At 38.3% G+C, this 25,406-nt stretch overlaps 1 protein-coding gene across 4 annotated transcripts; it reads right to left on the bottom strand.

Moving 5' to 3' along the window:
* Positions 1–25,392, bottom strand: TRAK2 (trafficking kinesin protein 2). 4 transcript variants are annotated; one of them, XR_008840887.1, is made up of 18 exons: positions 25,195–25,392; positions 19,150–19,470; positions 17,981–18,175; positions 15,154–15,207; positions 14,304–14,374; positions 13,536–13,652; positions 12,186–12,395; positions 10,379–10,457; positions 8,557–8,687; positions 8,283–8,357; positions 7,544–7,681; positions 6,709–6,788; positions 5,798–6,001; positions 5,367–5,665; positions 4,758–5,036; positions 4,435–4,534; positions 3,022–3,900; positions 1–1,502 (listed from the first exon to the last, which is right to left on the bottom strand). XR_008840887.1 is itself a non-coding variant. In XM_056495699.1 (17 exons), exons 2-17 carry the CDS (start codon positions 19,184–19,186, stop codon positions 3,222–3,224), a joined length of 2,748 nt encoding a protein of 915 aa, XP_056351674.1. In that variant the 5' UTR covers positions 19,187–19,470; positions 25,195–25,392; the 3' UTR covers positions 1–3,221. The 4 variants fall into 4 exon arrangements, 3 of the variants coding, with proteins under 3 accessions (XP_056351674.1, XP_056351675.1, XP_056351676.1); XM_056495699.1 differs by having other exon boundaries at positions 1–3,900; XM_056495700.1 differs by lacking the exon at positions 25,195–25,392 and adding an exon at positions 25,042–25,161 and having other exon boundaries at positions 1–3,900.
* Between the last annotated feature and the right edge of the window lie 14 nt (positions 25,393–25,406).

The following is a 25,406-nucleotide window of genomic DNA, read 5'->3' on the forward strand; positions in this document are numbered from 1 at the left end:
TACTGAAAAATGGCATGTTATATATGTTTATTATCAAATTTACATTCCACTATGAAACAACAGTAAGTGCAAAAAGCAGATGGAAAAAATACCATGAAAATCCCAGACTGTTCAAACACTGCGTGTAATTCCCTCATGTAACAGCCAAATGAAGCCCAAACCAATTACTCTCCTTCCCTCTCTGTTGCTGTTTGACTTTGATCACAGGTATTTTGAGCATGCAGGTATCACTGAGTTTATCAAAAACTAACAGTGAAACTAGAAAGCTTTAAATTTGTGCTTTAAGACAATCAGTGTCTCTTGTAACTTGCACAAGCATGGTTAAGTCATTTCTAGCATCCATGTTTGATTCAAACCTGCAAGATAACAGAATCTCGCCAAAATGTAATTCTCCATTCATCCCAGGTCTACCTCTACTCAAATAAAAGATCTGGTGCAGGATGTCAGCCATGCTAGTTTGTCACCTCTCACCTCTCTTATGGGAGACAACAAAAGCCAAATCATTCCTAGAATCATGGTAACTTCTAAAATGTTATCAGAAACAAACGTTATTTAAAAAAGGTTTATCTTCTTGGTTGTGGCACAAAATGGTAAACTTGCAAGAAGTATCAATTTTCCCTGTTACTGCAAGCCAGGCACATATATCCAAACTGTGCGTGACCATCCAAAGGCATAAATTCACAGCAGAATTTGAACAACATTGCACTACAGCATCAACCAACTGGGTAAACATACACAAACAGCATGGTATACAGGTTCTTCCATTTTCTTTTTGCCTAATCTAAAGTATTTGATGAGACACCTCAGCTACAAACTGACCTCTCAACATCCACAGCATTGTTTGAACTGAGCCAGTTTATATTGCTGGGCTATGGAATAGGGAGGCACCCCCAAGAGAAACATGCATTTAATTAATATGCTTGTAGATTAGTTTTACCTGAACCATGGTCTGCCAAAGGAATTTTGCTTTAGCTGATTTGCTACTCTGCTGATCCAATGGCTGGAGTTATGAAGCCACTTAGAAATGCAGTGCAATACCTTCAAAAATTTATCTGTAACTCAGGTATTCCTACAATAAACACATAAAATGGACGGACTTTTGACATGCCACACACTTCTCAGTTGATACCAAACTGTCTAAGCTTTTGCTAACTTGTTTGCCTGGAAGCTACAGATACACAGCAGACATACACATCTCAGGCCACCGGAGACCAACACTGCACTCCCTCCTTTCACTCTTACCTTATGTAGCTAGGCAAGACACCATGCACAGCTAAGTACATACAAACATAAATACTTACATGAAAAAATTAAATATTTTTCATTTAAAAAAAAATTAACCCGTATATAGTCTTTTAAATAAAATTCACCTTTCGTAAGTGTAAGATTTTGCTTAGAGAGCAAAAGGCGACTCCAGGAGTTCCGGAATATTTCTGTGCGCTGCTGACAGACAAGCTTCTGCTAAGAATCCCTGTGCAAGTTTGAAGTGGTTACTCCTTTTCCTTTTACAAAACAAAAATATCAAAGAGTCATAAGAAGGTTTGTAGAACTGTAAAATCAGAAAGGCCACGTTACAAATTTCCTATTAACAAGGTTAAGAAGCTTTCTTTTCCTGCCCTACTCCACTCACCCCTGCAGTAATGAGGGTGCTGATTATGGAGGGTGTGCCCGATGGCAAATGCAAATCAGTGTATTTGCACTGATGCCTCACACCACACCCCTAGACAGCTGCCAGCTATACCCCACTTACATGGTAACAGGCAAGGTAAACTTAACTGCTTAAGCTAATTGTATGGTAACAAATAATTTTATAACGTTGATAGGTACAGTGAAAATTTACATAAAGACTAAGGAACTGTTTCTATTCAAGTAACTAGCAAAGACAACTTTTTAAGTTACACAAAACATCTGTTGTAGATTGTTCACTTATGATTAGAAGAATCTTGGACAGGAAGGAATCAAAAAAGCAGCATGGGCAGTAATATTTTGATGATTAACACTCAGAAACTAGATTTCTAAAATTAATTTCTTTTTTGAGTTGGAAAGTCTGCTTCAGCTGTGTTCAAAACCACATTTCCTCACTGATCACTGGATTTCAATATTCATTAAAATTCTACGAAGAACACCAGCTTTTTTCTTCCTGTTTCTGTATAGAGATTGGAAAATTTTGCTGTTAATGATATCTTTTAAACAAAATCCTGCTTAAAATTAGAAATAAACGAATGAAAGGCATAAAGTTTACTGGATAACTCTCAAATGTACAGAATGTGAAACTTGGCAAGACACAAGGCAGTTTTCTGAACTTCCAACACTTTCCTTGAAGTAAATGCTCTCTATTTAAGTCTTTAAAAAGAAACCCTGAATCAAGCACCTAGGGTTTATTTCCTTTTGCAATGTTGAAATGTGCCTGAGATATTTGTGTGTGTGCACAGAACTATCCTCATTTAAATAGATACATACTACACTTTGGAAAGATTTCTCAGCTTCATGTTTTCACTCCAGAAACACACTTCCTGCTTCTTAATTCTTATTCATTGCACATTTCTCTGTGTGCTTTGTTCAGAAGCTCTGGAAAGAAATTAACTTCTGTTAATACCTCACTAACACAATTGTACTCTTTCAAAATATAAATCCTGTGTCTGTAAACGGAAGTATTACTTTCTTACACAGACCTAAAGATTCTCTCCCGCTTCTCAAAGTGAGGAGTTCAAAAGAGAACAGTTTCTGAAATGGAAAATAAAAGAATAAAAAAAATCTAAGTTTTCATGTTTGTTTGCTACAGAGAGGAACTTGGGCTGATAATGATGGTCAGACTGCTTGTTATTTTAATATTATATTTAAATTATGTAGCCTGACTGCAAACAACTAGCAAATACTATGAGTGTATGGTGGAAAAAAATAAAATCCCTACACCTACAGGTTAAAGAGTTAAAACACTGAAAATGTCTACAATAGTCTTCACTTCTGACTAAGTTAAGACAAGATGCTGAAGGGGGTCTTGAAATAAAGCTTTGGTTTTACCTTTCTATCTCTCACAAAAACCTTCTTCCTCAAACCCAAGCAATGTTCCTTTGCTCCTTGGTCCCAACGCTTGTCTCTCCCACATTTTAACATGCACATGCCTTCTCCAACTCTTCTGTAACACACCTAACAATGCCTGTACTGGATGTTCATCCCTCAAATTATTTATTGTGCTCTAAGTCAAACACCTTTCATGCCAGTTAGTCTTCCTTTAGTATATCCATTTTTGATGACTGTGTGCAAACAGGAGCTCCCAGTGCTCCAATCATAGCTGGAAGGCTCTGGTTCCTTCTCAGTCCTGCCATTAGGTTGCTACCTGCATTTAAAAATCCAGCTGAGTCCTGCCTCTGCAAGCCAACCTCTGGCCCCTGATTCTTGCCATGGTTCTGTGTTTCAGGGGACTTGATCACCCTGGCAATGCCCAGCCTCTTCAGTCTGTCCACAAGGCTCATCTTTAGCTGGCCTACATCTGGGACATTACGGGAGGGCTTTAGGCCATACATTTCCTGCAAGAACGTTTCTGCTGGTCGAGAAGCCAGGAAATTCTCTGAGTGATGCACTCGAGGCTCAAACAGTGGAGGGGAAGGACAAGGTGAACGCGAAGGAGAATTTGGTGGAGTAGAAGGAATGGGAAGAGTTCGAGAGGGTTGTTGCAAAGGCAGTTTTTCTAACATGGGGCTGTCATAAACCTTGGCAGAGATGCCTCGTTCTTGCAAAAGTTTAGCCAGGCTGTTTGTGCTGCTGAAAGTAGTAGTCGAATCTCTTCTGTTGGTGAGAAATTCTCCAATACTGAGTCTGTAAGGAATGGCTGGAGTGCTCACTACTGAGTTTCCAGTACTGCTGCCAGTATTCCCCAGTGAAAATGGAATACCCATGGAGCTGAAAGACAATAAAAATTAAACCGAGAATATACACACATCAGACATTTTTATACTCAGTCTTCATTTGCCTTTTAGTATACAAAGACTCAAGAAAAACCTTAACTATTGCTATTAGCTGTGACAGCTTCAGTACTCAGAATTATTGTTCTGCAAAGTACCAATGAATTAACCTTCTGTGATCACCTGTACTCTAGTAGATAGAATATTAACATAGTTGTCCAGTTAGTTAAAAAAAAAAACAACCAGAATCAGAAAATAAATTATCATGGAATCTTTTTTTCCACAATAACTATATGATTCAAGGCATCTGCTACTGAAAAGTTAAAATTTACTTCAAGTTACCTTAACCTGTTTTAACCCTCACTCTAGAGAATTGCAAACTTCCCTTTGCAATTACAACTATTTTTATTAGTAACATCCTACATGTTGCCTAACCGCCTTAGTATTTTTTAAACTGGTCCGTGTATCAAGAGCCAGAAAGTAACTGTTTACTCCTACGCAGCAACATTTAGGATGTTAGCAGTCCTCATACCTGGGAGTAACTTGAGTGACATCAGATGGGTGAAGGATCCTACAGGTAGTGAAGGTAAATGTGGAATTTGTTGAAGATAGACACTTCCCTGGATTTGAGGCTGCAATGTGAAGAATTTACATCCATTGAGGGTAAAAATAAAGACGTACAAGAATGAATCAAAAGTTTAATACAATGTTATCTTCACTGCTAATTTTTGAGTCCTTTTTTTTTTTTTTTAAGAACAAAAACAGCAAAGATGGCATTACCACAAGTCAAATACTTTCCACAGAGAAAAGGACACTGCTAAATAAAATCAGGAAGAAACAAACCATGCTTCTTACCAGTGAGTGGTACTGCTGCTGAAGTAATAGGAGGCAGGAAAATCCCTGCCACTGGCTTTGCCAACGCACATTTCTTTTCCTCAGGGAAGGACTGTTGTGCTTGAAATGTTATACCTCCTTCACCCTCTTCCTCATCATCTTCCTCCAGGTCAGAGATGTGGTGCACAGTATCATCAGACAGAGGGGTAAAGCCTTTAGTAACAACACCTGGTCTTGGGTCAAGAATGGTGCCTAGGTTGGGTCGAGCAAGCTGCTGCCAATGAAAAAGGGTCTGAGATCCTGGTGTGACAAAAGAGAAGAGTTTCAGAGAGCAATTATCTACTACTGTATCGAGTCACAAGAATGTATTATGAAAACAAGTGCAGATGGCTGGTGCCCACACTGTGATCCACACATCCACTGGATGGCAATGCCAAGAAGCAGTCTAACACTTAGCACCCTCTAGGAAAGCCAAATAGAAAGTGATGCTGATGAGCTCACTGGCATGGAGCCTACCAAATACTACTGCTTCCTGTTACTGCACATCATACTTAGCCATACACACAATGATTTAGCTGGCAAATATAAAATCCTTTTCTGCTAATGAGGGGAAGAGGATCATCCTCTTACCTTCAATGGGTTTGACAATCTGCAACTTCTCTGGTAGGAGAACACGGAGATTACTAGAGCTGGCAGAGAGATCCGTGAATTCTGAGTTTGTACTTGGGGAAAAAGAGCTTTCTGTTGGTGTACTGCAGCCACTAGCCTCTTCTTTCTGCTCAGCCAGCAAATGCATTTTTCGGTCCCACTCCTCCTCGAAAAACTGCTTCTCACTCAGGTAGTTCTGACGACGCAGGGAGAGCCTGTGCAGAGCTGTGACCAGGTCATTGTCTCCAGGGGTTCCTGGCTGGCCAGGACTGTGAGCGTCTCTGTGAGAAACATCAAATAATAATAGATAGTAAGTCCATTAAACTGTTTCTCTATTACAAAGCAGAAGTCCAGTCTGGGTTTAGTTTTGAACCAGCTCTTTTCAGAAGAAGGTAACAGGCTGTGCTTCCTACTTCAAATTCTTCTCAGAGGTGCTCCCCGGGGCCATCCGTGCGTGGCTCTCCAAGTGGTGCACTCCAGACTGGAAGGGCTTTGCTGTCATAACAGCACTTGAGCGATTTGATCCAGGGATTGGCAACGGGGCAGGAAAGGAAGAGGAGCGGCCACGGATGATATTAGCAACCTTGACAGTGTCAAACACTCGTTTCTGTTGATCCCTGCAGAAAAGACAAGAAAACAAATGTGGTTTTCAGAAGCATAAAAGATATAATAAAGAAAAATCTCGGAAAAACAAACTTCAAAAAGTCTGCAGAAACCTCATTAAAAAAATGTTCAGAAAAACATGACTGCCTAAAACACTCATGTCTTCAGGAGATCTACTCTATTAAGTATCAGACTTGCCACTTCTTTACCTGAAAGACCTGAACCTCTACTGATAACTGCTTTAGATTATTCAGAAGTATGTATTTTATATATTTAATTTGTATATGCTTTCAGAAACACCTATTTAGTTTGTTACTTCTTGGTCAGAATTATGAGATCCAGGAACAGGTCTTCAGGGTTTTGAAAACTGTTATGTAATGTATCTTTCAGTTATAATGTCATTTGTCCAGCAATTTTTCTATAAGCATTAAAAGGGATAAAACTAGTCCTGTGCATCAGAGAATTTGGATGAAAAAATCTCACAAATTAAAGAATGAAATAACATCCTTTTAGCAATTCCCAGCCCCTTTGTAGAATCAAATAAGAATAGCAGGTTTTAAAATTGAAAAGATTACCAAACACTACACATCTTTTTTATTTACAATGAAAACATTATAGAGGGAATATATGCATTTATGGAGTCCCAGAAATCAGTTTCACCTTAATTAATACAAGTCTATGGATAAATATCAAAATAGCACACAGAGAGCCAAAAACATACTTTTGCTTGGAGAGAACAGATTCATCACTCTGACTCAATTCCTTCCGCATTGTCCCTTCAATTTCTGCTGCAAGGGAATCCTAGAGAAAAATGGAAACCATAAGAGCTGACAAATTAGATTCAAGTCTTCCTTCTGACAATTTTAGCAGAAATTGTCCAAAAAAATTACTTTTAACAATCTGCATTTGTTTGCTCTGTATCAGTATGCTTTGGACAAAGCTTTCTGCCTCTGAAGGAAGGGCATGTGGGACAGTTTTCCACCATAACTATACCCATGTGTAATCAGGATGGGTTCAATTTTCATTAGTAACATCTGCTTTTTCTTTGTGTTTCTTTATGTACTCTGTATGTTGGTTGCTTTAGTTATGCTACAATTTTAAGAGCACTTCTTACAAGTGTACATGAGTGACTCTGTACACACAGAGCAACCAACCAAAAACTTAAGAATTTCCAGATATATTATGTGAGATGCTGTGTTTCTTAAAGAAACACTGTTCAGTTAAAAAGTTCACACCAACATCAAACAAGACACTAGCACAACTGAGCACACGCTACAGAACATGCCAATCCCCTTACTAAACAGAAATGGCATATAAAAAGGGAAAATAATTGCAGAGTCACAATATGTCAAATGAACAGTTAAGTTCCTAACTAATTTCCTAAATTTCTCACAAGTGTACACATTGAAGAATTGAGAAATCGACAGATCAGCTCCTTTGCCTACTACAAATTAGTTCTGGCTGCACTCCTGCAAAGGCTGTTGTGCTCCTGGAGCTGCTGACTGCCACAGCTGTGTGTGCCAGCTGCTGTGTGCCGTGCTAGAGGTGCTGCTTACCACAGGAAATGCTCCGCGGGACTGCGGGTGGCAGAGACAAGCGACGGAGCTGGCTCTGCTGCGCAGCAACTTCACTTCCTCCTGAGACTCGTGCAACATCCCCAGACACTCTATATTCCGATCCTGCAACTCATGGAGCTGGAAGAGAAGAGAGGCCATCACATGATCTCTTCAGAGAGAAGACAGAGTGAAACTGAATGAACTACTACAGTAGCCTAGAATGGCTGATTCAACACTGTAAGATGTCCACATGCCCACTACTGGAATGGACAACAGTCAGCCCAGCACCCATAGTGGTTTTAGTGACAAAGCACAAAGATTCAAAAGAGGAAAAAGTATGACAAAATGCAAAGGAAAATACATTGAAAAAATGCAAATACACTAACTACAGATGCAAAAGAAGCAAAAAAAGAGAACTGCCTTAAAATCTATGAGCCACAGTAATGTTGATATAATCAATAATATTCACACTAAAGCACTCTTTTTCTCGTAACTAAGAACAGTAAGACCTCTCTATTTCAAACACACTCCTTGCCTTTTATACTCCTGTGAACTACAAAAACATTTGTGTAGGCTTAAGTTAAACAATTCTCCTTTTCCTCCAATCATTGACTCAACACAATGAAAGATTAAAATCCTACATAAGTAAAAAGCAGTAGTTCCTACTCTCTCTGTTTTCTTTCTCCTGTATTCTATCCCAAACATTTATCTAAATGTATGCTATAGAAGTCTTAAATACCTCTGCTGTCAGTTGTCTCTGAGCATCTTTGGAGGCTTGTAAGTGAAGTTTCAGCTCCTCCTTCTCAATTACATTCTGAAAGCACAAAAAGATGCTCATCATTTTCTCAGCTGGTTTCCCTAAGAGACTGATCCTCTGCCAGACTTTCCTGGAAGAGCCACTCTCTTGCAGTGCAACCCCACGGCTTGCCAAGTCAATTGCTGCCTGCTGTAAGCACTGGCACATGCTGCATGCCACCTACGTGCACGTGGACACTTTAGCAGCATTCCCTTACTTCTTTGAGTTTATGCTGAAGATCAACAATCTGGGACAAAAGGGATGAGATCTCCTCCTGGTAGCGAATCACCTCCTCACTCTTCTCTGACAACTCCTCAGTTATCCTGGAAATCTGAGCATTTGTTTGCCCTACAAAATACAAAAGGAACTTAGTCGAGACCTTCCCCCAGAAAAAAAAAAACCCCAAAAATACCAAAACAACCCAAAAAAAACCCCACCAAACCCAAACCAAACCTAAACCCCAGAAAGGATGAGTCAATGTCAACAACAAACTGCAAAACCACCAATGCTCTTAGGAAATCAATTCATAATACATAAAAGTAGGTGCTTTAGAACATGCATGAGGAAAAGACTAAGAGTAGGGAGGAGGAGGAAAAAGAGTTAATTTCAAATGCTTGAATCATTATGTTTCTTAATGTGTAACATATTAAGACCTAAGCATGCAGAATCTGAAATACACATGACCAGTATGTGAAATAACCACAATAAAACAATTTCAAATGACATAACAAATCATGACCAAGGCCAGACTTGGAATATTCTGGAAAAGTCTGGTTCTGAATTAATCTTGTTATTAGCTACCTTTGTAAGCAAAGGCATTTTGTCAAACTTTGTCAATTGTAACATACACTCTTGATCCTGCTCACTATATATTCCCCAAATTCCCCAAAGATCCATTGAATACAATTCCCTGATTCTTTTTTTTCTTCATTTTAGCAAGCACTTCACAAAGTGAGATGACAAAGCAACTCCAAGAGCTGAAATATTTTTATGCAGTTAGCCGTGTTTGTACATTTGCCCTGAAAGCACTGCAAAGTCATAAGAAAGTCTGATCAATCTTGCATAAAGGTCACAACTACAGCTTTAGTGCTTGTTGTACCTCACACATTTACTGCAGAACAAGGCCCTGCTTATGGGTCTGTGGGCATTCAAGCTTTTTCCTGAAAATGCAAATTTTAAAGCTGTAGGCAACACAAATTTAGGAGAAGATTCTTTCTGTGAGTCTAAATTACCTAGCATGCCTACTCATGCTATAGAATTGAACAAAAAAGTGAGCTCACAGACATTCTCACTAGAAGGAAAATAGGAGAGGATAATTGAACTAACTCCTATTTGCAAAAGATGCATGTTTTCTCAGCAGGATCAGAGTAAATTAACCAACTAAGTATCAATTAATAGTATTTTATGGCCATGGTAACAAAAAAATAAAGCAGCAACCAGTCCTCTTTATGGTGGTTATATAGAAAAAAAAATCTTAAGTATAATTTAAGGCTATTATGCACAAAGGAAGTAGTACACATCAAATGACTACAGATTGTTCTTCATTGTTTCAGAATACTTGCCATGCATTTTTAAGAGTAGCTGCAATTTCTTTGAAAATAAGCAGTCCCCAGAGCAAATACAAACAACTTGCCTAGACAAATAAAGCCACTTGCTAATTTAAATGCTTTGGTTCGTAACAGGTATTTTAAAACTAATGTGTTCATAGTTTTAAGAGTCTATACACTGACCCATTTTAGTGTCAAGTGTGCTGAATATATAAAAAGAGTATTTTGCTGATTTTGTAGTGTTTATAGGCTTCAGTTTAGGAAGTTTATGGACATTACCCTTTGTGTTCATTTTCCCCTTCTAAACATGACACACAGAGCTGAATTTAAGTGCTGATGAAATTCAGAAACACCCTTGTACTTGGGTAAAGGGCAAGACTTCAATGATTGGCATAAATTACTAAAGCTCATTTTTGGGTTAACTAAGAAGGTGCTGGCACTAGGTATTTCACCCACCATCCTGCCACTGCAAAGTACATCCTGGATACTCACGGAGCTCTTTGACACAGTCATTGACCAGCTGCTGTTCCTTCTCTTCGTATGTAATGGTTTCTGACTTCAGATGGCAAGCCTTTGAGAAAATTATTCATTTATCAATAACAATTTCCGATTAATGATAATGTTATACATTGTTACTTCTAAAATTCTTGCAACAGAAGAGTTTCCTCTCTCTCTTAAAAAAATTCTATGCAACTGTGTTTTCCACCATAACCTGTTTCCCAGAATTTTACAGATGATTTTGAGTGACAGACAGATACACATGAACAAAGCCTGGTGTCTTGGCTCTAATAAAAAATTGTTGCAAAAGGATGTAACTTGGTAGGAAAAGTGAACCAAGACAGAAATCAGAAATAAGCAATTTAATTTGATTCAAAAAACTTAAGTTTAAAAAAAGTCTTGAAAACTGACTGATGTTAGCCAACTCTCTTATGGCACTGAAAAACTCTTGGTAGAATAGCTTTTCTCCATATTCCCAATTCATCTATTTAGACTAAATTTTCTGGGCCAGAGACTGAGTATCACAATATACCTAAACAATATGGAGCACTCTAGATTCACACTTCTCTTTTGATGGTGAGGATCATAACATCAAATTTAGCACAGACAAGTCTTCTACGGTCAGGACTGTTTGCCAGTAAGGGACTCACACTGTAAAACTCAGCAAATAGTTTTAAAGATTATCTCAGCAAACAGTACATTTACACAAGTACAGGCAAATACACTGCTTTACATAGTGCTGTCACATGAAAAGAAATAAAAATAGAGGCTCATTGTAATTGAAGCTATTTCAAGTCACTGAAGATTATGTTATATCACAGAATGATTAAGCCCTGGCTGGTCTGTAAACTTGTGCAATCATATACAAGCTTAGGAGCAAAATAAAGGCAGTCTGATCTTCTCTTTCTTATCCTACACCACTACTAACATATCCAGTTGGTCTTAGGGAGTTTTAGGGAGAATGTGCATCTCAAGCTGAGTATTTTGGAGACAAGACAAGGGCGAAAGCGTATTTTGTTGACATCAAAGGAATCTAGTCTAGTACTGGTATAAAAAGCTTATATGGGAAAGGCTCACATAAAAAAAAAATCAAACCACCACACACACACACACACAATACAACTGTCACTTTTCTTACAACACCCCTTTTTTTAAAGGCAACAAAGAAAAAACAGCTTTAAACAATATCCTATTTTACAAGTTCTACTCTTCGCTACCAAAGACAAGACACTGCATCCATAGATTCCAGTTCTTGGAACCTTTGCTGTTGGTTCCATTTTATAGCCATTTTTTGTCTGGCCATTTAATCTCTATCCTTCTAATGGCACATCTAGTTCCTGTATTAGAGCTTTACATACACGAGAGACCAGTTAAAATAGAGAAACTAATCACATAGTCATAACTAAGCGTGTCTTTAAAATAATTTAAGTGGAAGCTTATTAAATCTTAAATATCTTCTGACAAAAACAATGGCAACAGAATTGAATTCCCCAAATACTCCTGCTCATTGCAGCTTGAGCTTGAGGGCCTGTCCAAGTATTTTTGCTGGGTGCTTATGTATGTTCCCATGCTTTTTCATGTATCAAACTGTACTGAGAGCAGACTGCTAGAGAACTCTGGAGACAATGAGGAATGAAGGAAACAGAAGGATGTGGGCATGGAGGGCAAGTGCTCAGGACTGATTTGCATACAGTGACACAAAATAGCCATGTGCTCCAAGAGAGGCCCTGATGCATGATTTTGAACACCCTGATTTGTTTCACACCCAGCACATACAGCACACACAGTCAGTTGGATGTACCTTGGACCGCAGAGCCAGGTTCTCCTCCTCCAGCTCTCGCAGTTTATCCTGCAGGACATCCAGCTGCAGTGGATCGTGGCAGACCGTGAAAGACTCATTGAAACGCAGTGGTGTGGAACAGCTGGAATCCGTCTCGCTCTCCTCGGAAGCGATGGAAACAATACGCAGCAGGTCATCCTTCTTTGACAGCTCATGCTGCAGCTGGTTAACCTAGGACAAGCGAAGATTACCACCATGTGAAATACACTTTACATATACAATATCACACTGTATTATTTATGCAGCCTCTAGAACATCACTGCTCCTGAATTTATTTCACAGGAAGTTCACATAATCATAATTTTACTACTGCAAGGGAGAGCAAAAATTCAAGACACCACAAAAAAGAACAACAGAACCTACTTTTTAAATAGTTTACTGCAAAATCATTTTCCAGCTGCCTTGACACATCATTTCATTTCAACACGCTAGCTATCATTTTGATTATGACCATTACTCTGAATTGTTGAGTTCCTGAAGAAAAGGATTGAGAGACAACCATTTACATGTGGTATTCTCCAGTCTGCACATTAAATGAGTTGTAGGACAATTAAAAAAAAAAGTAGAGACAGATCTCGTTAAGATAAAATCTATTTTGCCTATCTACATTTTTATGAATGCCTAAGCTTATCCTGTCCTACAGCTAATTATGAGTACATCCTTGTTACCAGCATACTGTTTTAGACAAGCAGCTGAATTCATTTCACTGTAGCTTATGTTACATCTGTTGACCATAGGGTTATTTGTTAACTGTTTAATTCTTTTTTAAGAAAGAAAAAGAAAGAAAAGGTTAGCTCAAGAATTTGTGCTTACAGGAAGAGATGAAGATCTTGATCAGAATTCACTTTTCATTACATTTTATTTATTCATTTGTTTACTCTTAGTGTAAGTGCCCCACTAAACAGCCCATTTTCTGTCCGTTTCCTCACCTGTGAAGTTATGTAGCAGCTCATGTTAGATACAATATCTTATTTTGACTTACATTAGTCCATTTTTAGTTTAACAGTGGGAAATCAGACTGATGGTCTGATATACCCTAATGATATCTAACATTCTCATAATTTCTCAGTAATTATAATATGTTGTCTTCATATACAATTCCTGAACTGCAAAAAAGTCCAGGAACAATGATTAGGAGAATGGCATCTAAGCACACTTCTGTAGTCTGATCATCCTTTTCACTAAGAAATTATGTATTTCTATTAATCCCCTTACCACCATCAAAAATAGAAAGAAAAAAAAAAAAGAGATTAAAAAATGGAAAATAACCCTAAATAAAGGGAAAAAAAAGAAAGAAAAGCGACCACTTACTCTGTCTAGAGTTTGTCCTAACTGTTCTTCCAGTGCCTCATTCTGTTCCATCAACAAATGGTTTCGCTTAAGGAGGGCTTGTCCAATTCGTGCTGCCAGTTCCAGGTCCCGATCCTTCTGCTCATAAAATGAGAAATAATGTTTCCTTTTGATCATGTAAGGTCTAAATTCAGAGTAGCTTTAGATTCTCCTAGATATTGCTCAATGCATCGCCACTCTGAGGTTCCACTTCACTCTCAAATGGATCAACACTGCTAGAAAAGTATTAATGCCTCATCACTTGGATCCAGAACACATCCATAACAGTGTTTTTTGATACAGCATATTCTCTTCCACAGCCATTTGAAGTAACAGGAGGGGAAATCACCAAACCTGGGGACAACTTTGGGTTTTGTGCTGAGTACAAAGATTATGTGGGCTCTGTTGAATCACACACAAATGATATTTACTTAGGTCTGTGGCCTTCCCAGCAACACTTTCTCCATAACAGACTGCTCAGCTTAAACAGTGGTGAAAGGGTAGAAGCAGAGGAGCAAAAGGAAATCAGAAGAAAGCTGCTTTTTTTTTATACTCATTGGTTTAATGGGTACCCATTCTTAAATTTTGTTTCTGACGTGGTGCAAGCAAAGGGGCAACTTCTCATCACCCATGAGTTTGATAAACAGCTCTTGAAGACAACTGAATCAAAACAGTCAGCAGCTGAATAAAACCCTCCCTCAAACACATTCCCTCACCTGTGCTAACACAGCGTGACAGAGACAAGCATACCTCAGCTAACAGACGTTTGACCATGTCAGCTTCACCGTAGTCTTTCTGCTCCACATTACCTGTGCCAAGAACTGAAGAGAGACAAACATGCTTATTTTATTGAAGGAAAGACAAGAAGATTGTGGAAAGTGGGAGAGCTGAATTCAGAGGATGTTGCTTATATACAAATACAGTTCTTGGTTGACGAAGATAGCAGAGTCTATGAAAATGCATCTTCAGCTTCAGAAATGTGAAACAATACTCATTTGGGAGACTGATAAATGAGGTATTGAACATTTACACCTTTCATCAATGTTAACTAAGACTTGAGGTGATCACACATCATTCAAATTTAGAAAAAGGAGAAAAATCTTTTAAGAGCAACTTTTTGAATTCAGCTAAGCAATTGAATCCTCCAGCCTGCTGGGGAGAGGAGAAAGAGTATATTGGAGCATATCCAAATATAGCTCAACACATACTTTAACCATGAAGCAAACTTCCCACTAGGTTGTGTGACAGCTACATGCAGGAAGTATGGAGACCCCTGAGACTAGTCATGAAAATACATCTATTAAGGGCTTGATCATCTTGGAAACAATTAAGAAGAAATGAGATAATGTATGTTTGCACTTTAGATGTAGCAGTAAATGCTATCTTAGTAATCAAGTGACTCCAATGTTTGAAGAGTTTGTTGAACTACTAAAAAATTGAGAAACAGCAGGATTGGAAAAACAGGAACTGAATGAGGAATAAGCAAAGCATGAAGAATTTGTGACATCTCTGAACAAAACACAGTGCTAAAACTGCAAAGGATTGGTCTGCTCATGTCCTGATAAAAAGAAGACGGTAGTAACAAAGGCATCTTAATTACCTTGTGCAAATTTGTGAGATCCATCCAAGGAGGAGGAAGGAAGTTCAATAAGAGCTAGAGTGACAGATAATGAAAGATATGGAGGGGGAAAAGAGAACAAAGAGGAGAAAGAATTAAAATGTAAGGAAATAGATGATTTTCTACCATGCATCTACCATAATCAAAAAATAAATGCATGTGCAAACATAGTTTTTTCACTACTAATGCTTTTTTAGGCCTTTTAGGGAACCATTTAAACATAATTTCCTTCAGAAGCAGAATTATACATCTCACTATCAGGTGATTAATGTTTCTGCTAAGCTCAACAGCTATTTGCTATTTTTGCTTTATGAAGTCAGGATCATTAAAGTAAAGAAGGCAACAATATAAATTTAAAAATTACAGAAGTATCTGCTTCTGCTGAATGTTTATGTTAATGTGTTTAGAAACTAATTTCATCATCACTGTACTGGAAAATGAGATTACTATGGATTTGATCTCAAGATTTCCTTCACTCTTTTACCTTGTTTAAATCCCATTCTTAGTCTGAATACAGAGTATATTGATTATCAGCTCTTTTCTTTATTTGTTTTGTTGAAGACTGCAGACTTAGTTATGACATAGTAAAGTGGCAAGCTAAAGTGCACGCTAACTTTATTTACATATGTTATATAAACTGTCTATACCCTTTACGTACATAATGCCCACAATTATGTATGTATGCAAGTATTTTTACTCCGATAACTGACACCACAGAACCAACAGCTTTGAAACTTAGCTCTATATAAATTTCAGTATTTTCTCTCAGTATAGGATCAAAATTATACATAGTTTATTAGAATTCTCTCCTGAGATCACATGCCCATGCAATACTCACCTTGCCAAACGAAAGTTGCAAGCAACTCTTCATTTTGGTTAAAATTCTTGTTATGTTGTGCCATGACCCTTTATTCACACATACAAAGTAGTTCCAAAGAGAATCTTTTGTAATTCAGGATTTCTTATGCTAGCACAGTTGAAGCAGAAAATATTCTTTCACCTCACTGAAAACAGTGCCAGTGTGAATCCAATTGGTTGTGGGACAGACCTTCTTATAGGCACCAGCAGCCATAAAAAGAGGAGGAGCTCAGGTGCAATAACTGCTGTGCTGTTTTAGGGTTTTTTTCTCAACTACAAATTCACTCAAACTATATATTTAGCATTCTCTCTTGGAAAAGGTTATAAAAATGTTTCCATACATATACAGGGGGAGGAAGATACACAGTTCAAACCCCATGTCATGCTTCATGTCACATTTATTCCCAATTCAGGCAACAAAGAAAGATTAATCTAACACCTAACGAGTTATTCAACAATAATTATAATTAGAATTTTATTTATATCTGTATTTGTCTGGGACCTTCCCAGCATGCCCCTATAGGTTACTAGTCTCAAAAAAGCTACTATGATTTCAAGCGTAACCAATGTCTGGACAATTTCTAGGAGAAACATAAACCATATTAATCTTGAGGTTATATGACTCAGCAGTTACAAAAGCGTTCTTAAATTATAAAGGAATTAACAGCTATCTTTTAATTCAATTTCAGTCATTGTTACAGGAAAACACTTATAGCTTACAAAACTGCTTAGAAAACTCCTACTGTTTTCACAGGACACGTACTCTATTTGAAAAGAACTTCCCTCTGCGAGAAATAGAAACACAGCTCTTTCTGCAATACCTTGACAGCCAAATAATACACAACAGGCTTCATGAAAACTTTGCTGATAAAACCCCTCCCTCTCCCTGCAGGCTGAAAATGCAAGCTCACAGTGACTGAAAGTCCTTCGGAGCCCTGTGTTTCGTCACACAGGTGAGGAGCTGAGAGAAAGCTTCGGCAGAGCTACATTTCATGTCAAGCTCCATCCAGCACAGATAGACTCTGATCCCACTTCTTTATAATTAACACTTAGAGGCAAGTACACACCCCACCAACTACACAAGCGCCTGCAGTGAACTACAAAAGTATTCATTTGACTATAAAATAATTTATGCTTGCAATATTATTATCAGAAACAGACTGAGCAATAAACATTAAGTGGCTTTCCAATTACTTTCCACAGTTAAAAGAGTTCAAAGCCTGCAAGGTCAACTCATAACAAATCACTAAATTGTTGAGTACTGCATTCTTGGGAGGTAATGTTTTCGTCTTTCTTACTCCTTTGCTATGCACACCCAGGAAACAAACTACAAACTACTTAAACTACAAAAAACAATGACAAAAAAAAACGTTTTAGAGGTGGCATGTACAAGGAAGAGGTAATCACTACAGATTGTATATAAATAACAAGTTCACTTTTCTATGTGGTTTGTTCCAATAGTTCAATATATGGAGGAAAAAGGACTTCCCCATTTCTCTCAGAAGATTACAAGACATTCTCCTCACATGAAAACACTTAGAAACTACAGGCAAGTAAATGTTCAGTTTGTTTGGTAACTTTCTATACATTTGCTTTTCAACATATTAAAGATTTCTTGATGTGATTGCAGTAGCCCATTTTCTTCTTTATTATTTGATAGCTTTAGGAATAAGTAACTTAGTATTTTCAGAACTGGAAAGCAGTGATCAACATTGATCTAGTACCCACCTACCTGCCATTCATTCCTTTTCTATCTCCAGAAGAAACCACTGACATCACTTCACAAACGTTGCTGACACAAAACTTCAGGGGAACATCACCCAATCAACCACAGCACTGTTAACATTCCTGAAAACAGAGCTGCTGCACACTCACACCTCTTGTATTATAGCACAATTCCCTGTATCTCGATTTTTGTCTTCAATATTTGGGGAAATAAACACCGACTCACTCATGTAACGGAAGGAGTCCTCCTCACCAGCTGGAGGAGCGATCTCCGGCAGCCGGCCATGGCAAGCCGAGGGCTGAATCCAGTCTGGATTTTCATACAGGTACAGAGAGTCCACACGTAACTTGTAATCTGGCAACTGCTCTTCCAGCAGGCTCACCAACTCCACCTCAGGAAGGTCCTCTTTGGAGCAGCCATCTGAGAGTAAATGTCAATAACAGTGCATTGTTAAATATACGTAAAATTTAATAGTGTTGCTGCAGTACTATACATTTTACGTACTACAAAATACTTCATAAATCTCTCATAGATTTGGAAATAATAATTCCAATGTACTAGACAAAATACCAGAATATTTACTGAATCAACTTGATTTATACCACAATATTTGTAAGCTCCTCACCCCTAGCTGACCCCAAAATTTCCTGAAAAGATGGTATACTGTGTCCCTCCAACTTCCTGAATATAATGTATGTAATGAGTCACAATTTCTATCTCTTCCTCATTGAGCTAAAACACAAACTTACATTTTACCAGCTATTGATTTCCTAAATTCTAATTGACGTTTTATAGTTGTTACACTTCCTTTTTCTGAAGGAAATTAATGTTTTTCTTGTTCTTGTTTTATGCATTGGTTTGATAATGAACATAGATGTAAACAATCTTAAAAGTAAGTAAAATCAACTGAATACTGCTTTGAAATCAGAGAACAAGTATAAAATTCCAGTATCATCCTTATGGAATCACACTCTGAGAATCATGATACTAAAACTGCAATCAAAGTTTAGCTCTTTATATGTTGTGAGGTGTTATGTGTGCCCCTTAATCACTTCACAATTATTGCAAAAAAACCCACATTAATACTAAATTGGTAAAATATCAACAGTATGCAATGATTATCTTTGCAAGATTTCTACTCAAGATGAATACTGTCTGCAGTATCTTTAAATAGAAAAAAACACCAATGTTGACTATTGACATTGACAATTTTACAAACAGTATTTTAGAGTGCACGCTGACTTTACAAGTGAGACAAATGGACTCACTCTTTTCATTCCTCTGCAATCACATAAGCAGTACAAGTATAAGTGAAACGTAAGGTTGCCTTCAGGATGGTGCTTTATGATATGTTAGACACATTCAAGATTTGTAATAGTAATTCTTCAACTTACCAGGGACGCTCTCCAAGCCCCCAGGATCAAAACTCATGAGTCCTTCCTTCACAGTTCACTTCCTCGGAAAGAGCATTCTGTAATCAAGCTGTGCACCATTCCTCTGTTGCTTTGGTAAAAATATGGCTTTGGTTCAGAGACAGAGTAAGTGAGAGCCATCAAGCCATAGAGACTCACAAATCTGGCATCAACTCACTTCTGTAGGCTGGCTCATACTCCAGATCTAGGGCCATAGTAGGACATGCCTATTTCATCTGGGCTACTACTGATCACTACAAGTATTTAATGCGACCTTCACCAGCTTCTCAGCTCACCCATCGCCTAAAAAAAACAAACAAAGAGAAAAACCAAAGGTTAACAGATTTCACTCTTTCAAGGGAGACAGGTAAATTGGTGTGACTTTTGTCTCTTTTAGTCTGAATTTCCCCTCTGCACTATAATCAATTATATTTTTTTAAAAAGGCAAACAAGCACTCAAACATTCTATTTCCAGTTTACACACTACATGTAAAAGGTAGCACTAAAATATGTTTTCTCCCTGCGGACATCTCACCTTAAACATGGATTTGGTCAAATATCTCTTTGTCTGTACTATTCATCTTCTTTCATATAATTTTAGTGTACTCAGGTCATTCACTGAAATGAGGCATTTCCTTTTTATGCTAAGAGATAGCAGCTCCAACTAAACAGAGATTTTCTTCAGGTCACTACATTTATTTGAAGTGATGGATTCTAAAGGCAGGATTTTAAAAACATCACACTTAACATTTCTACTGTTAAAAATTTTAAGTTTTATACAACTGTTTCCTTAAGTCTCTTTTCCTTTAGGAGTCTGTTAATTAAAAATTGGACCTATCAGAAATTTACTTTGTGGATCATGATAAGATTTGTGTTTTCTCTTCAGCAGGGACTCATGTAAACCAGAAAATGAAACTACTGTGACTGATTCAGATAAGCTATCAGAAGAGTTTAATAGAGTAAAAATATGCCTTTCCTCTGCCAAGACTGATTATTCACCTTCCATATAAAACAGTAGTACTAGACGACAGAAAGATACAAAACTGAAAACAAGTCTCCTTTTCCCTCCTCTGGCATTCAGTTAACATTAAATTCTTTTAAAATCTTTCATTAATTTAAATTTGCTCTTAACAGTTTCTCCAAGATCTCTAATCATCAAGCACAACAATCAGAGGTTTGTTTTGCTGTCTGTAACAACCTCTCAGTTGACAAGATTAAAATGGACAGTGCAGGAGCTTTTTAAAGCAAGCCTGGAGCTTGCCAGTTCATCTGCTTGTAGACTTTGGCAGGAGATCAAAAAAGAACTTTCTTTCATTAAGGTCAGCTCATACTTGTCAGCAGTATTTTCTTGTTTGGCCATTCATTTCTGTATGTATGTTTACCAGTTGTAATTATTATGCATATTAAACACTTAATTAAAAAAAAAACCTTGAGATTTCTGAAACATTTTCTATCTGAATGTATAGATGCTTCTAGCACTTTTTATGTTTTTTTTCTTTTTCTAGAGGCTGTTTTTTAAATGGATTGCTGAAAAGCATGAACTATACATACCCCCTTCTCTAAAACAACTCAATACAGCATAACAAAAGACATTTAAGAAGACTGCTGTAGATCCACACATGCAAATGACTTTATTTGGTAATAAGAAGAGTCACTATACAGCTAGAGAAAGTACAGCACCATAGTAACTCAATCTTTTTTCTACAAGTTTTAAAAATGTAAAAATGAATGCTGCTACATCTCAAGAATGGTTTTAATCTCTCTTCTGAGTGCAAAGCAGAAGCACTATTTGTTGCAGGTCAATCTCAGTTCAGCCAAAGAGAAGAAAAAAAAAAAGGTAGGTGATTTGGCTAAATGTTTTCTAGAGCACCAGGCCAACACCAAGCTATTGAATTGAAAGGGCAAACTCATTTGGAAAAGCTTTGAGAAGTTGACTAGATAAGCAAACACCATAAAACTTAATGCTTGCATTTCCAGTGCTTCTCATAGCTTTATGGACAACTTCTGTAGAAATTCAAGAACTGGGCAGTTCCACCCTTAAAGTGACTCCATGATCCTTCTACACTGCAGCTATTAAACTATTTCCTAACTGCAGATTCCTCCTGCAAGTCACAACTATAATTAAATACATTTAAATAAAACCCATAAAAATTGCAACATAGCTTTTAAATTGTGCAGAAGGACATGTCCAAAAGAGAAGCCAGAAAACTATCACAGGTCTTGATTTTAACCTTTATTTATAAAGATTATTTCCACTGTCAATTTACTATATTAATTCTATACCTTATTTGTTTAGTCACCCTACTCCCTCACAGGCAAATTTCCCATTGATGTTTGCATCTTTTACTAATTGGTTAACTGAATGCGGAAAAAACAAGGGAAATTCAAATATCAGAGAACAACCCATATGCAGCAGTGGTGCTCTCAGGCTTTCTTCAAAAAAGGTTCATGAGAGATAGAAATATCAGACAACATTTTATATACATACATACATACCTGTCTCGGTCTTACTATTTCTGTACTCCCTAGATTACATTTTACTCCCCAGTGTGTGTCTCACATTGCAGCCATCATTTGTCTCCAAACAGTGAGCTAAAACCTGGGGTACATATAGCACACTTATTGTAGAAGTGGGAACTATTCCTACATCTTCTGTATCTGCCCTAGAGAATCCAAGGTGCTCTAAAGAGATTTTATAAATTTTTCCTTCAGTGAGTCACAAGACCCTAGTGAAGATTAACTTGAAAAAGCAATACTGACTAAAGTCTTAGAGAAAGATCAAACAGTTATAAAGCATTCTTGTCTTTTTAAGTACCACTTTGAGTAATTTCAGATGGATGCAGAAAGAGCTGGGACACCTCAAGACAGAATATAATTCTGAAGACATTCTACCACTAGAGAACTCCAATTCAAATCTGAATTATTAGAAAGGTCAGGGAGTTGCTTTACAACTGGAAACCACAGATAGCTGTACATGTTTTTCCTTTGTGCACAAAAAGTTAAAAATGTATGCAAAATATTGGCATCTATATTGACAGTATCCAAACTCCAACATAAATAAACTCTTATTCCTGCTATTTTTTCATTTGCTGAGAGCAGCTGACTCCCCACAAGTACTTGGAAAAACTAAACTAGGTCTACTCCTCTGTACAATTTCAGGATGTGAGACATTAGGCCACAAGTAACACAAACAAAATTTTGACAACAAAGAAGATTGTAAGAACAAAGGAAGATTCTAACTTGTTTAAGAGAGAAGACAACATCCATTTTCCAAAACCAAGCCAAGTAAATGAGTGTATTATTCTCAGATGCCAAATTTTACTGCCATGTAAGTATGCAATTAAAAAATTGTATCAAGTCATTAACACAGTACTTTTTCCATTGCTAAAATTGGAATGCTGTCAAGTCAGCTAATAGTAATCAACATACTCTAAATTTCAAGGTTAATTAAACAGTTCTATTCTTATAGCAAACATGACCACGCTGAATTGCTGCCAAAACATTCCTGGGACTAGTGCTCAGAAGCAGAGGCCAAATTCTTCAACACCATCTAGCAGCAGATGAAGGACAAAGGACTATCAACTGAAAAACAAATCTATGTGAACACTAACGCCTATCATAGTTAACACTTGTTTTGTGTTTAACACCTGTTATTTTCATCCAATATGATCCCTATAGAAATCTATTTAGTGCTTTTGTTTCTCTCAAGTAAAAAAAATATATTTAAAAGAGTAGGCCAACACAATCCTAAAAACAACTGTAATAATCATAAACAACACTGCAACAGACTTTCAATCATAAAAAATGGTATAAGAAGAAACTGTAAGAAAGCAAACGAAATATCCCCTCCCCCATCTTCTAGACTGTTTTTCTTTTGGGATAGGGGTAAGGCTTCAGAGGGGAAGCTGGAGAACACCTCTTGCAGAATGATGAATTGCATTGGGATCATGAAGGCAGCCACAATATTCCCTCATCCTATTTTATCTATTTTATCTAGTTATGCCAAACCAGGCTCACTCATTCTCCTTGTCTGTCATTTGTAACAGCTCATACTCTCCAGAGTGGCAACACTTGCCTGTTAAGTACACGTTTATATGCTTTATGTACATGTATACACGCATACTGTTGAATATACCTTGATGGTTAAGATTCATTTAAGTCCTACATATTTGGAGGTTGTCTGTATCACCCTTAGTACAACAAAAAAACAGCAAATGCCTAATTGAAGTATCCCTTAGCCTGAAACTATGAGTGCTACCTATGTTAAGGACACACACTATGTTTTATTAATTCCTAATTTTTTTCTGTAAATGCACAATCAAAACATTGGATGTTGGATAAACACTGCAAAATATGCACACTACCTGAATGCATATTTTCTTGCAAATGTTCTTTTCTAAGAAGAAATTATGTATAAATGTAGTTATGCTATGATCTCAAAGAAATCAAGAACTATCATGAATTGCTTATTTGTTAGAGTATAAAATACAATAAATGCTCTTAAGGCATTTTGCTAGTGCCTCATTCTGCCAAGTTCTCTGCTAATATTTCATTATAAAGGTTGTAATCAGCTTTTTTTAAAACTCAAGCTTTTTTCTATAAAGTATACTTGAAGGGAAATTGAATAACATTTAACTGAAATCACTAACTCTTTCAATTGATGCATGGCTGATCACCCAAAAAAGTAGTTTCAGTTCCTTGACCTATATCCCTGCCAGTGCCCAGCATTTTAAGTTATAATTCTGTATTAGAATTAACCAAACTGATCTATAGGACACACCACAATATCACTAGCAATCAAACCAGAAAAAATGATGTCTTCTTTTTTTGTATCTATCTCTGTGAAAATGCTCTCTTTGTGTCTTCCTGGAAAACTAGCAAACAAATCATGATTAACATTTCTGAAAGACAGCACTTCTACTGCATAATATTAATTCTGGAAGCCCACTGTCAGAGGCAAACCACTCTCAGGAAAGTCTGTGGTTTTCCAATGCTCTTCAAACTACATTTTCAGATAATCATAACAGAAATTCGATAGACAGATACAGCTCTAATAATCACACTGCTACTACAGAGTGGAAAAATGTATTGGAATTTTTTTTTTTTTTCAATTTAGCTTCAGGATCAGAAGTTTAAAAAGAAGTTCTGCCTATTTTTACTAAAACTGCATCTTTTGAAAGAAAACAAGTATCTGAAAACAAACCTAAAATCGACTGTTACTTTCTAATGATGCTTTAAGTTATTTATTTGTATATCAAATACCTGCATCAGACTGTCATAATCAGTCAACAGTAATTCTGAAACATAACCAAGAAATAGGCACCTATGCAACAGCTGAAGATTGCATTAAGGATAAAAATACGAGCGTCGCACTCCACATAGATTTTTCCACTAGCATGGTCGACAGAGCAAATGTCATTTACTGACAGATATTCGTACTCCAGTTTAATCAGCTGACAAAAATGTAACATTGGGATTAAGGAGTTGCTAAAAGCCAAAACCTCATTGCCTTCCACGCACAAGCAGGACAACTACTAAGATGTCACCGCGGGCCGCCTCGTGTTCGCGCTGTCACGACCCTCCAGGGAGCCCGCTCGGCGACCGGCACCCCGGGCCGCTGAAGGTCACCCCGGGCAGCGCCTGCGGGCACCGCCGCCCCCGCTTACACTGAACAGACGGAGCTCAACACAGCGCTACATTAGAGCATCACCACCGCCAAAAGAGTCCTGTCAGCTGCCAACCAGGGCAGGCGCCGGAATCATTCTCCGCCCGGGAGCGCGGGGCCAGCCCCGGACGCCGCCTCACGCTCGGGCCCCGCGCTCCGACCCCAACCAGCCACGGGGAAGCCGCCGTAGCCAGCGCGGCCCGCCGTACCTTCCAGCCCGGCTGGTGCCGCGGCCCGGCGGGGAACGGCCCCCGGGGCGAGAGGAGGGAGGGTTAACCCCTGCAGGGGGGTGAGGCACGGAGCGCGCCGCTCGCCCGTGAGCTGGCAGAGCAGCGCCGGGCCGGCGCCGAGCGCTCGCTTACCCGCCCCACGCTGCTGCTCCTTCCCGCCGCAGCCCCGCATGCAACACAGCGGCGACTGAGGAAGGGCCCCGATGGCTTCCGCTCGGCTGCGCCCAGAACTACAGCCCCCGGCGGGCCGCCGCCAGTGACGAGCCCCACAATGCGCCGGGCGGCGAGGTGCGGGCGGCCCCCGCCGCTGGGCTCGGCGGGGCCGGGAGCGGGGCGGGGTTCTG

This window comes from Oenanthe melanoleuca, chromosome 7, assembly GCF_029582105.1.
Source record: "Oenanthe melanoleuca isolate GR-GAL-2019-014 chromosome 7, OMel1.0, whole genome shotgun sequence".
Taxonomy (NCBI): domain Eukaryota; kingdom Metazoa; phylum Chordata; class Aves; order Passeriformes; family Muscicapidae; genus Oenanthe; species Oenanthe melanoleuca.

Bases quoted from the DNA above. Each gene is read 5' to 3' on its own strand.
- TRAK2 (XM_056495699.1), bottom strand. From the start codon at position 19,186: ATGAGTTTTGATCCTGGGGGCTTGGAGAGCGTCCCTG. The intron at 15,208-17,980 runs GTGAGTCGGTGT...CTGTCACTCTAG, and splicing joins GGACTCCTTCCGTTACATGA to CTCTTATTGAACTTCCTTCC. The intron at 4,535-4,757 runs GTAAGAAGCATG...TTCACATTGCAG, and splicing joins AGCAGCAGTACCACTCACTG to CCTCAAATCCAGGGAAGTGT.